At 43.8% G+C, this 13,502-nt stretch overlaps 1 protein-coding gene and 1 pseudogene across 5 annotated transcripts in view; one reads left to right on the top strand and one right to left on the bottom strand.

Moving 5' to 3' along the window:
* The window catches only part of LOC135549884 (myocyte-specific enhancer factor 2D homolog), a 32,724-nt gene extending 24,361 nt beyond the window's left edge, over positions 1-8,363 (top strand). The window contains exons 8-13 of one of the 5 annotated variants that reach the window (XM_064980256.1): positions 376-405; positions 1,237-1,363; positions 2,716-2,878; positions 3,541-3,609; positions 4,188-4,235; positions 4,788-8,363. In XM_064980256.1, coding sequence (XP_064836328.1) covers positions 376-405; positions 1,237-1,363; positions 2,716-2,878; positions 3,541-3,609; positions 4,188-4,235; positions 4,788-5,232 — 882 coding nt within the window. In that variant the 3' untranslated portion in view covers positions 5,233-8,363. The remainder of the gene's footprint in view (positions 1-375; positions 406-1,236; positions 1,364-2,715; positions 2,879-3,540; positions 3,610-4,187; positions 4,236-4,787) is intronic. The other 4 variants (XM_064980257.1, XM_064980258.1, XM_064980259.1 and 1 more) reach the window with 4 other exon arrangements.
* A 111-nt stretch (positions 8,364-8,474) lies between these two features.
* Positions 8,475-13,481, bottom strand: LOC135549886 (transmembrane protein 79-like; annotated as a pseudogene).
* Between the last annotated feature and the right edge of the window lie 21 nt (positions 13,482-13,502).

Below are 13,502 nucleotides of genomic sequence, written 5' to 3'. Positions count from 1 at the left end.
TCTTTTGTCTTGCCCATTCACCCCCTGAATGACAAACATAACACGATCCATGTCTCAATTGTTTTAAAGCTTAAACATCCTTCTTTAACCTGTCTCCTCCCCTTCATCTACACTGATTTTGAAATGGATTTAACAAGTGACATTGATAAGGGGTCATAACTTTCACCTGGTCAGTCTGTCATGGAAAGAGCAGGTGTTCCTAATGTTTTGTGCACTCAGTGTAGTCTCGTTGACAAACCGGACCTTCTCCTCTCTGTTCACGGTCTTCTGTCCAGCATGACCCTTAGTCAACAGTCGGTCGAGACTAGAGATTCATGTGTTTGGGTTCAGAGAAAGGTCAGTGGCGTAATTATTTCCGCTCCCGCCCCTTTGCAGACAGATGATGAGCTGGAGATGGTGAGCGAGGTGAATTTGTTTTTTGTTTTCCTCCTGTCACTCGCATGTGTCGATGACTGTTGACCTTCCCCCTACATTCACAAGTGTGCAATGCAACGCTCATGAGTGTGTCATTTTAAAGGCCAAAGTATAGTCTCTTTGGCTATGGCTCAATGGCATGTGGTGGTATGGTCATGAGTTTTATAGTCGCCACCGGACTGCATGTGGTTTTAGGGGTCGTAGTTGTGTGACTCCAAGCATGACTGCATATAGTCCTACAACTATGATCAGTTGCTGTATTTAAGGTGAAAAATAAAGATTCCCTCAAGCTACGCTAGCATCTCAGTGGGAATGTTAGCAACTTTGGGCCAACGTTTGCCACACACTTCGCTTGGATCATCTTCATCGTTTTGTCAGCCCATTTTCTTCCATCAACGCTGGCACTGTTGGGCGGCATGATGGGTGTCATTTCACTTGACAGTTTGTTGCCACCACCAACTTGCAGCACGTTCCCTGTCCAGCTGGAAACTGCATGGGGTTACCCAAACAATGAATGGCATGCATTTTTAAAGGGATAATTCACTTTTTGAAGTAAGCTTATTTTAAAATGTGAACTATTCCTTTAAGGCTCGCTCGCGTTCACCTGGCAATGCCACCACCACTATTGTGTGTGTGATGCATGACGTCAAGTCTCCCGACAACACCTCCACCTAATACGAGATACATTTTGAAAGGCTTAGCTTGTCATGAATCCAACCATATCAACATTCGATCATGTCAGAAGTTCAATTCATTGAATACACAGGTTTAAATTCTTTGTTTATTTGGTCTAACATTTTCCCTCATTTCCTTTCTTCCCAGAATGCCCAGCGTTTGGCCGGCGCACAAGTTGCCCAGGCGCTCACCACGCCAGTGGTCTCCGTGACAACGCCCAGCCTCCTGGCGCAGGGGTTGCCCTTCTCCGCCATGCCGACAGCTTACAACACAGGTTACCTGAAGCATGAGCAGATTGCTACAAAGGCTTATACACTGAACAAAAATATAAACGCAACATGTAAAGTGTTAGTCCCATGTTTTATGAGCTGAAATAAAAGATCCCAGAAATGTTTCATACGCACAAAAAGCTTATTTCTCTAAAATGTTTTTTACATCCCTGTTAGTGAGCATTTCTCCTTTGCCAAGATAATCCATCCACCTGACAGGTGTGGCATATCAAGAAGCTGATTAAACATGATCATTACACAGGTGCACCTTGTGCTGGAGATAATAAAAGGCCACTCTAAAATGTGCAGTTTTGTCACACCGCACAATGCCACAGATGTCTCAAGTTTTGAGGGAGTGTGCATTTGGCATGCTGACTGCAGGAATGTTCACCAGTGCTGTTGCCAGATAATTCAATGTTAATTTCTCTACCATAAGCTGCCTCAAGTTGTTTTAGAGAATTTGGCAGAATGTTCAACCGGCATACCACGCCATATGGCGTCGTGTGGGTGAGCAGTTTGCTGATGTCATCGTTGTGAACAGGTTGCCTCGGTGGGGTTATGGTACGGGCAGGCATCTGGACAACGAACACAATAGCATTTTATCGATGGCAATATGAATGTACAGAGATACCATGACGAGAACCTCTATACACAATTCCTGGAAGCTGAAAATGTCCCAGTACTTCCATGGCCTGCATACTTACCAGACATGCCACCCGTTTAGAAGGTTTGGGATGCTCTGGATCAAAGTGTGTTCCAGTTTCCGCTAATGTCCAGCAACTTCGGCACAGCCATTAAAGGGTGGGACAACGTTCCACAGGCCACAATCTATAGCCTGATCAACTTTATGCAAAGGAGCTGTGTCGCGCTGCATGAGGCAAATGGTGGTCACACCAAATACTGACTGGTTTTCTGATCCACGCCCCTACCTTTTTTTAAAGGGTATCTGTGACCAAGTGATGCATATCTGTATTCCCAGTCATGTAAAATCCATATAGTAGGGCCTAATAATTTATTTATATTGACTGATCCTCTGAAATGGTTGTATGTTGCGTTTCATATTCTTGTCCAATAGACATGCTTGCATTGTGTATATATTGCACAGACACTAGTTCAGGATTGCACAACTCTGGCCTCCGAGTTCTGCAGTCCTTCTGGTTTTCATTTCTCCCCGACACCAAAATCAGTAGTTTCAGAGTGGCGGAGTAACAGTGAGTAACAAACCGCTGCAAAAAGCACCATAGCTGCACTAGTGTGTACAGAGTTCCTATATAGATTTGATTAATTTCTACATTACATATGAAAGGAAGTGAACGTGGCTGAACCATTTTTCCCTCTTGTCTTTCGCCTCCCTCAGAATACCAGCTGACGAGCGCTGACATCACCGCTCTCCACGCCCTGGCGTCACCAGGCGGCCTGCTGCAAGGCAACGTGTCGTGGCAACAGCAACCGTCTTTGTCCCAGCAGCAACAGCAGCAGCAACAGCAACAACTTAGTCTGGCGTCGCTTAGCAACTTGGTGTAAGTCCATCCTTGCATTGCCACGTCACAAAGCAACCATGAAGCCCTCCTCCATTCTCTACAAACCAATTGATGACTGTCGAGCTGTCCATCAAAACACTATGCGACTGGCCATTCCTGTCATGTAGCATAGTGTCCCCATGTCATTTGTAGCTGCAAACAATTCACATCCTTTAGATGGGGTCTGTGAATTGGTGTCACCGACATATGCCACCCCAGATCCTTTTCTTCTTGAAGCACCATCGTTTTTTTAGGGATGTGACTTAATACAGGATTTGTTTTAAAGTTTATATACTGATAAAATACTTAATTATCTTAGGTCAGATGCCAGGTATTTTCCTCACACAGGGCACAAATAAGGAAGGTCGTATTATGCTGTGTTGTGGCTCCACACTCGGCTTTACGATGGCAGCACACAGGATAGCGTAGTTGCTTAGAACCTCCAAAGCTACAAGAGAAAAGTCACCGTTTTTTCCCAAACAGCAAAGGTCAATGGTCAAAATGGATCCCACTGCTAGCACCAATACCTCCCCCCAGCCAAGCCAAATCCTCCAGTGGTCAATTGACCCACATAGAGGCAAAATGGCCACCATGCACACACACACACTCAGCCTCAGTAGCCTGTGTGACTGAGTGAGTGTGTTCTCTCCTTTTGTCCACAGCATGTGGGGCATGGACAAACAGAGCGGGGACCTGTCTAGCCAGATCTCCAGTCTGGCGGCCAATCTGAGGTGAATGTCTTTGCCGAGGTGTCCCTTCGGGTGGATGGGGACGCTATTCCATGTTTTCCTTCCTTAAGAACACAGACCCCTTTTTCAGAACAATTTGATTTTGGACAATGCCAAATACATTTACAAACGCTAGCAAAGTATTTTATTATAAAGGGAGAGTTGTCTTTTCCAGATGGTGACACATATTAGCATTAACCACAGGGGGGGCACAAAGACTTGCATTAACATTGAATCAGGCAACGGTCTGTCTAGAGACCACTTATGAAAACCATTAAATATTATTTACCGCTCCTGAAAATGTGGTCACAGCTCTTATTTTTTTGAATGCTTCTTCTATATTGGACGAAATGGGATTGGGCACAACTTTAATCTATTTATGATCTATCTATCCCTAACATATACATATTTCCATTCATGTATTATTATGTCCATCTATTTTTGTTTGCAATTGCTGTATCGATGGATCGGTAGATTGATGAATACTAATATACCCCTTCACGTACACCTTTCACATGCATAGCTACATACTCTGTCATTTTTCTTTTGCAAGTGTCTCCAATGTTTCTTTCTCCCCACAGCGCCTCGCAGTCCAACCTCCTCTTGGGTAGAGATGAGTGGTTGGGCCGGTACTGTATTCCTCCGTACTGTCATGTCTGTGCGCTTTTGGCTGCCCCGGCATGTCAATTCTGTGGTGGTGATTTACACTTGACCAAAGTTCCCAGGTTTTTCAGAAAATTCCGGAACCGGGAATCCTCCAACTGGGATTTTTGAAAAATCCCGTTTCTGGATTGTTTTTCCTGAGCCGCCATGATCTCTTGTCAAATCACCTCTTCATACACAGACAATTTCATGCTTTTCTAATGCTGTTGGCCTGTTTTTGTATGGATTTTGGGAGCTTGAGGGTTCCTTTTACTTGTCAATTGCTTGGAATGGATTTGATCATCAATTCAAATGGTGTTGCTGCTACTACTATGCCTTGTTGGTGCTCTGTCTTGTGATTAGGGGTTCCCCCCGAAACGTCACATGAGAAACCTGTCACTGTTTGTATTGCAATATATTGTAATTGTCAAGTGAAACTCACCCATCCTGTTTTCTTTCTCATAATTTCCATCTCTGTGCTTAATCTTTGTCCATCTTTCCCCTCCCCTCTCCTGCACTTCTCTCCCTCTGACGCTCAGGCCGGTGGGGCACATACCTCAGGGCACCATGCTGACTGTCAACACCAACTCCAACATGAGGATCAAGTCTGAGCCCATCTCGCCTGGCCGAGACCGCCGCTCCCCGTGCCCCCCGCCGTCTTCATCCGGGGGGGGCGTCCAGGCGGCCGCGCCCCCGCCACAATACCCTGGTTCCCTGCTGTGCTTGGAGCCCCCAACCGGCCGTTCCCCCGCCGACAGCCTCAGCAGCAACGGCAGCTCCTACGAGGGCAATGACCACGACGACCCTGCGGCAGGTGGCGGAGGAGGAGGCATCGGCGGAAGTGCAGCGGGCAACATGGGCAACCCTGGCCGCTCCCTGCCCCCCGAATTCAGCCCCTCGGTGGAGCTCCTGCGGGCCCAGAATGAGGCGGAGCAGGAGGGAGCCAACATAAAACGCATGAGACTCGATGCGTGGGTCACATAGAGGCCATGGCGCCAACATCATCGACCCCTGAAGCACCACAAACACAGAACCCCACCACCCCCCCCCCACCACCACCACCACCTCCCGCCATTTTCCACCCCCACTTCGCTGCCTCCATCCAAAGAATTTGCCTCCACCTACCCAGCTCCCCAGGACTCAAAGCAGAGACAGATATGTATGGGCTTGTGCTCCACCTGAGGGGAGGATGGTATAGTGTGCTGTTGGATTTTGTATTGGGCAGCGCATTGAATATGGGGGCTCAAAAAATCTCGATGCTGTCCCGCTCAAATTGAGTTTGTGTGTTTTGTGGGAATTGACACTTGCCCTATCAGGATGATAAGAAGATAATGGATGGATTTAAAATAGAACATATTCTCCTAAATGTTTTGACTGCTCATTGCTGTTTATACCAGGCGTAAAAGTGAATCTAGAGACGTTAGTCGTCACATATTTTAATTTGAGCACGACTGTATCGTTAACAGTACGATGGAAGGCTTTTGCTGTGTTTGCTTGACACAAGTGCTACTTTTCACCGTGGGACTTTCTGTCCCGTTGACTCTTCAGTTCTGTTGTTCGATATAATTAGCACTGTCTGCTTCAGAAAGCACCCCTTCAAAATGCACTTTGGGAATGACTGTTTTGACGAGCGCTGCTTGCAAAGATTGCTGGCTCAGCTTCATCAGTGGCACTGAGCGACGAGACCCCAGACGGGCAAACAGGATGTCCGGTCGGTCCGGGATACACAGGAATGGATCCCACCGCTGCCACCAATTTCCAACACCCCAGCCAAAGCCTCAGGTGGCACTCTGTGGTCAACTGGCACTGTCAGCCAAGGCCAAATCGAGCATCTTGCCAGAGTGCCGATATCAACCTCTTTTTCCTAAATGCCAAATGCCTCGGACGCAGTACAGGGACACTGAAGAATATTGTTCAGTTATTATGACTGACCACCTCCACGAAACAGTAAAAAAAAACACTCAGACTTTGATTCTGCTCTCAATATCTCTATGCTCAGATGTACTTTGTGTCGTCACCTGTGTTTCCTTTCTGATTTTGAAGGAATTGTTGCGATCTTTGTTGCACCGGAATTTCGGCTAGATGCTGAGATGCGTGTCACAGGACTTCTAAAGGCTCGTTCTACTAGTAGAAGACCCCGATGCAATGCATATTTAAAGTTTGTTTTGGACTTCTGGTTGCTCTCTTTAAGGAAGTATTTGGTCTTGGCATTTTGGACACATTCATAAAGGTTAGAACTGTTGAACTGTAGTTTTGGGGAATTAAGAGTAAGACTTTGTATACAATTATTATACAAAAGCGTTTTGATGTTCCCTTAGCTTTCTGCAGCTCTTTGCAATGTTTCAAAAGAGCTGTTTCAGCAGAATGGACAAATACATATTCTATATTTCTATAGCTTCAGTTGGCAGCAAAGCAGTAGGCTTTTCAATACAGATGTGTGTTCATATGAATATATTTGCATAGACTTCGCTAGGTATCCCTAAAACAAGCAATGTGTTCATTCTCAGTGGATCTGTTTGCATATGAGTGTGATTGTGATATGTTTCGAGCTACGATGCAGGAGTCCTGCCGCAGTAGCCGAGAAGTTTGTTTCAGTAACCTATATAATGCTCGTGTTGATGGTGTGCACTTTCTGTCTCTCTTGAGGCCTGCTTGGCTGCGGCGTCAACATGCCCTTTGGCCTCACGCTCTGAACCCAATCCCCAATAATCAAAGTCAAGCGATAGACCACTAACAAATTATAGAAATAAAATGGATTGTACAATTAAACTAGTACAATTGCATTGAATCATGGTATTTTGTCTTTAAAGGATCAGACTTCGTAAACTACAGTATACGCTGTCAGGCTGAGCGAAAACGAATGCTACTTTATTTGAAGTAATTTGCCGATTTTTGAAGCCACATTTTAATCATTCATATGAAATCACGTTTCCATAAGCTTCACCCTCTGCCGTGAGCTACGTCCTAATGGAGTTGTCCTATTTAACACAATGTAAGAAGGCGGTGTTGATTTCTATAAATGTATCTACTGTACATTATGCAACACAGATTTAGTTTCATTGCCTGCTCAGTGTATCCCAGGGTTCAGTGCGTATGGCTGGCACCAGTGACCTTTCTTGTGGGGAGCAACATTGCAGATAGAAATGTAATGTCTAGAACGGACATCCATGCCCAATTCAAAGTTTTTTTTTTTTTCTTCTACACTCTACATTTCTATCTGAACTTTTGTGTAGTCGCACACCTCCGTCTGAGGGAGCGGTCCCTCTGGTTTGAGACATTTTGACACCACACTGATTTGGTTTTAACACCCTGACACTTGCAGGCCACTCATGTACAAAAGGTTCTCTGTCCAATCTAGCAATGTAGTCTGAAGACAATCTATAATGTTAAATGAAAAACCTGCACCCTTTTTTTTTTCTTGTGTGAAACGTTTTCTAGATCTTACTATTTTTCAAGTGTTTATTTGTGCTGGTGACGGCTCCATTGTCTTTTATTAATATTCTATTATTATGGAGCTTATATTTTTCTGGTATTTTGTGTAGGATATTCAACCTTTTATTTAATCGACCTTATATACATGATATGTGAAACTGGCTTCCTTTCTTGAAACTTGCTAGAATTGCACGATCAGTTATTGTGACATAGCAAATGCAATGAAGGAAAATACCAGTTAAATGCTGCAATATTGATTAAGATATGAACATTTATTTATGTGGGGGGGTGAAACTGAAATGAGCAATTAACCGAATTCGAAAATGTAAATGCGTGGGATTATACAAAACATATGTTACATACATTAAAAAAGAAATCACAATGCATCACAAATTAGTAAGAGAACCTCATAAATTGTAGCATAAGAAAAACAAATGATAGCTAATATATTGTGCTCGGTTAGTCTGCTTTGGGTTTTTGTTGTAAAGGTTATTTTTGTTTTTGAGAACGATATACATTTTGTGTATATTTTCATATACAATGTATGCACTGATGTTATTAAAATTCTATACCGCTTTTACAAAAGTGTTTGTTGTACCAAAGTATCCAAGTCCCTTAACCTTATCCTTTTTGCGTATGTTTTACCGTATTTTATATATTAAATAGACAAATTGAGTGAAAAAGTGATCTTGTCTTCTTTTGAACTGACTGTCAATCCCCATCTCATCCCTTGGCTTCATGATGTCATGATACAACTCGGGAATACTAGGTGCTTTATAAGAAACATAATTTCATTAAGACAGTGCCAACCATATTGAACGACAATGTCCAAAAGGAATACAACAATATCAGCTGGCTGCCATTTTACAAACAATGTACTGATTTGTTCATTGCTTTTATGGTATTGTACAGACATAAAGCACATATTGCGTGTAGGCATTAAATTACACTTCAGTCCCATCCATTGGGAGTATTAAATGCTGTAACAAATTTGGAAATGAAATGTAATCATTGCAGTTGAAACAATTATAGCTGCTGTGACAACCCTCCCACTGTCTGCTGTATTCTTTCTAGTTTTCCTTATTAGGATGTCGGGAGACACGGAGGTTCGTCAGCGAAATGGGACACACCTGGGCCCGGGATAAATACCTCTTCCCCATTCATTGAGACTCTCTCCATGCAGACACACTGATTTTGGTTGTAGCATTTTTGTGGCCATTTTGTTTGCTTTGGCACCATTCAACACCCCTCATTATCATATCTATGCGTGCAACCACTCACACTATTGTATTTTGTTATTCCTTGTCTCCCTTGTTATGGGCTTCCAGCCTGTTTGACACCGCATTTTTTTTTAAATGTCTTTAAAAAAAGTCAAATCTGCACTACGTTTATACTTCAGCAAAGTTGCACTCAAGTCTTCATAAATTTCAATAACTTGAAGACCCCGTGATTGGGATTCCCAGCCTCAAGTCATTGTATTTCACCATCAACCACTGCAAATGCTATCCAATGTTTCAGATGAAATCCAAGCTGATGAACATGATTGATTCTTCCCCCCTTACTCCTTCCAAATCAACACCATGACAGTTGTGTAGAGCTGAATGGGTATCAACAACATTTCAAACAAACCTCAGTAGGGCAAAACATTGGGGAATGTGTGTTATATTGTGAACACACTTGCATCTCTGATATCTAGAGTAAGGAATACATTTCTATCTGCAAGGTTGCACAATGTTTGCCTACTGAGCATGGCCCTGGTCTATCAGAAAGCAAAGTGGACATATTCCCATGTCATTTATCCTTATATCTTTCAGATCTACACAAGTGTCTAGGGACTGGGGGTCCATCTAGGCTTCAGGATATCTACTCCTCTTCCTCCTTAGCCCCACCAACTCTGCCGGGGGGGTGGGGCAGTGGTGGGCGGGGCCACATCAAAGACAGCCCCTTCACTGAGTGACGAGCACACAAAGTAGAGGTTGGCACCCAGCATGACCAGTATGGGCAGGAAGGAGAGGCCGAAGCCCAACCCCCTCACACTGCTGCCTAGGGGGACACACACCCAGTAGATCAGCCAATTGGGTCACACGAACCCAGTAGTTCAGCCTATAGAAGAAGAGACATGGGGCAAGTTAATTTTGCATGGCCCAGGTGGGTGGAGATTTCACTTAAGGACCAATGGAATGGTCTAAAACTCTGCCCAACCAGGGCACCGGCCATGTTAAACGAACTCGCCCATATTCAGTGAATATTAGTAACCGCTGTCATATTGCCCCAGTCTAAACTAAAGGTAGACTATGTAGTAATTTGAAGATACTTCCTGCTAACAGAAAACATCAAAATTCCAGTCTGACAAAATTAATTCAAATCTCCAAAAGGTGATGCAGAACAATAAACGAATACCAGATAACTCTATGGGTCAGAGAACATGGAGATAATATACAGAGAACGTATCAAGTGTTTACAAACATGATATAAAAAAAGGTCAGAAAATATAAGGATAACAATGTTGACTGAAAGTATGGATCAGCGATAAGGGAATGCTACTACCCATCTGCACAACACAACCCATTCTGCACCCACAAAGCAGTATTACCTATCCCTCCACAAAAGCCATGGCCCCTGTTGAGAAAGGGGAACAATGGCCACGTTTTAGGCTGACTACACTAGAGACGTATGCCCAATCTCAAGACAGCTGATTATCTAGTGATGCCACGTCGGCTACATCTCTGCTACCTGCAGAGTGAATGCACATAATCACACACACAAATAAACATACAGTGTAGAATGCACTGTCACCACTGAGGCAGAGTAGTGAACATACATGTCACACACCTGCCGAAGGCAAAGACGATGGTGAGCAGGGGCACAATCTTGAGCAGGTCCTGGCTGATGTAGGTGGCCATAATGGCCAGTTGCAGGACGTAGAGCAGGAAGATGGAGAGCGAGTCAACCACATAGTGCCGGTGCACCGCCATCTCCCGGCTCTCCTCCCCCACCATGCCCTCGTAGAGGGGCGTTAAGGTGCCGTAGTGCAGCTGCGCCACCCCCTGCACCAGCACACCTGGGAGAGGAGAGGAGGGAAGGGGGACAGTGCAAGGGATGGGGATAGAGGTAGGGGGAGAGGACGATTGTTTCCCCTCCCAGAGGATGAATAAGACAAAAAAAAAGTGAGGAACAGCAAAGCAATGCATACATGAGAGTTCAATTTTCTTTATTAAAACATTAGCATTGCAAGAGCAAGAAGTAACACACATTATGAGTCTATTAAATGGCTAATAGGCAACAACGTCATATCGCAGCCCAACCCTAATAGTCCACAGTCTTACCTAGAATGATGGGTATGACAGCAAAGAAGGAGCAGCGTAGTGTGTACACCAGCCTGAGAGGGGCGCTGTCCAGTGGCAGGGCATCAAAGGGCAAGAGGGCATAGCCACCCCACATGAGTAGAGGGAATAGAACAGATGCAGCACCAATGCCCAGGCCAAGTTTCAGAACATCCCAGCAACACATATCTAAATAAGAGGAATCTGGGTTCAATTAATTACAGCCAAATATGGGGAAAATTGCTTTAAAAAAAAAGTAGTATTATAATAAAAACTAATTAAGACTTAAAAGGAAAAAAAAGGGGTGTGCTGTGGGATTATTTTAAATACTCTGATGAGGTAGGGTTTCAGATGTTTTCAGAAGATGGGCAGGGAACAGGGAATCTGCGGTCCTAGCTTCAGGGGGAACGGGTCAGATAAAAAAAAATGTATGTAAAAATAAAAGAGAGCCGTCATACAAAGAACAGCATACAAACAAATGGATAGCATACGATCATAGATTAATTTGACTATACAAGTTTACACACAATTACAATGGCAAAGTCACAATAATCACAAGAATGGCTTCAGATCAAAGTCTGAAAATGTATGTACCATAAATGATTAGTTTTTTTAAATCAACATAATGACAAATATTTGTTTCATAGTAATGCACTTCAAGCCCTGAACTGATTGACATAAATGGTTTTGATCCGGCACTGGTACATACGTGTGAAGTTGTCCCGCTCCTCTGTCCATTGTGGGTAGTAGTATACTGGTGGGACTGTATGTGTCAGGGGCTCTAAGAAAGAACTCTTCTCAGTGTCCATTTCCTCATAGTAGTTATTTTCGGGTGGGAACTCCTCCCATTTGCTAGATGGACGCACTATCACTGTCGGAGTGAAGACCTGCATAGCCTTTTCTGGCATCCAATTCACTGGGCTTTCCTCCTCATCTTCAAGCGAACCATCCCTTTCCTCATCTTGGCCTCCCTCCACCTCCTCATCCATCCATCTCTCTCCCTCCGGCATGCTTTCTCTCCATGTTGCCTTTCGCTCACTCTCTGGCTGTCTCCTGTCCCTCCAGAAGCTCTTGGCTCCCTATCTCCCTCTCCTCCCCTTCAGTTCCCTCGCTCTCAGACGGTACACTTCCTTTCTCTCCCTCTCGCACCATCTCTTGGTCTCCCGGCCATGGCAAAGTGCTAGGCTGAAAGGCAGCTGAGCTGGTTGCCTCCTTCTCCTCCTTTTCTTCTTCCATCCTCCTGTGCTCTAGGCCCTGTTGTTTCAATCCAGGTGTTTTGAGGTCCTGCAGCAGTAGACCCACTGGTTGTAGAAGGCCCTCCACCTCAGTCTTCATCTGGCTCTGGGTTTAAAGTCAGCTCTGACATCACTGTTTCTCTGCCGGTCTCGGTCTGTATGATATTCATGTCGAGGGGCTATGTGTTGTGAGTGCAATTATTGGCCCGTCTGTCTGTCTGCAAAGTGACTATTTACAATTGTGTTTCAACATTTTAAATGATATTCCATAAAACAAGTTGGTACAAAACATTCTCATAAGGGCAAGTCCCACTGATTCACCTGAAAGGCAAGAGCAATAAAACTATGTATTACCATGTGATTACAAATCAATCTATTTGATAAGCTAATGAGCTGTCAGTGAGCATTGAACTTTAATCTTTTAAATGGAAGGAGAAAGTTAACTTTTCCTGTGGAAAGTGGGAATGATCAACATTCTTATATACAGTTGGTAAAGGTAAAGAAAGAAGTATTCGCCTACTTTATATCAATTTGTAATACACTGCAGAAACAGAGAGCTTACAGAGAAGGAATGTTGTGGTAAAAATTTGCTTTGCGAGTCTGGTCTAACGATACTGGACCAAATCCATAGTGAAAACACCAAGACATAAGGAACTTTGAACCCTGTAGCCTAATTGTAGTTAGACTGACTTACCTGATGTCTAAGCTCCTGCTGTTCCATGAGATTCAAATATGATGTTTTAATCGTGTAGATAAGTTAACTTGTCCTTGTGTTTGTCAAACTCGGTCGTAAAGTGAAACTTAAGTAGCGGTGGGTTGTTTCACAGTTGTGTCAAGGTAAAGCACTGCGGGACATTTGTGTAGTTGCAAAGGCAGTATCATGTGACAACTGTCCACGATTACGTTTTCTACAATGCCATAGAGAAAAATAGTATTTATTTTTGTAGGCACTAACTCCGCCATGGTTTATCCCAAAACCCAATTGTTTTCCCATATGTATGGCTGAACCAACCATAAGTAATTTATTTCCGGGTTTTTGGACTACAATCTGGCTGGCTCAAAACCACAGATATAACTTTGCGATAGAGAGGGTTTGTTAAACAAACGTTTGTCTATATATCATGTTGGTAATCTTTAGAAATTATTTTATTCATTTTAATCGGTAAAGATGCACCCTCTCGTCGTAAATATTGGCTACCCATAATATTTTATTTTCATAAATCGCAGGTAGGCCAACATTAGACAGTCTACTGTACCGGGTCTT

This window comes from Oncorhynchus masou, chromosome 12, assembly GCF_036934945.1.
Source record: "Oncorhynchus masou masou isolate Uvic2021 chromosome 12, UVic_Omas_1.1, whole genome shotgun sequence".
NCBI classification, from domain to species: Eukaryota; Metazoa; Chordata; class Actinopteri; order Salmoniformes; family Salmonidae; genus Oncorhynchus; species Oncorhynchus masou.
The sequence above is the reverse complement of the archived record's forward strand: the minus strand, read 5'-3'. Positions and strand labels throughout refer to the sequence as shown.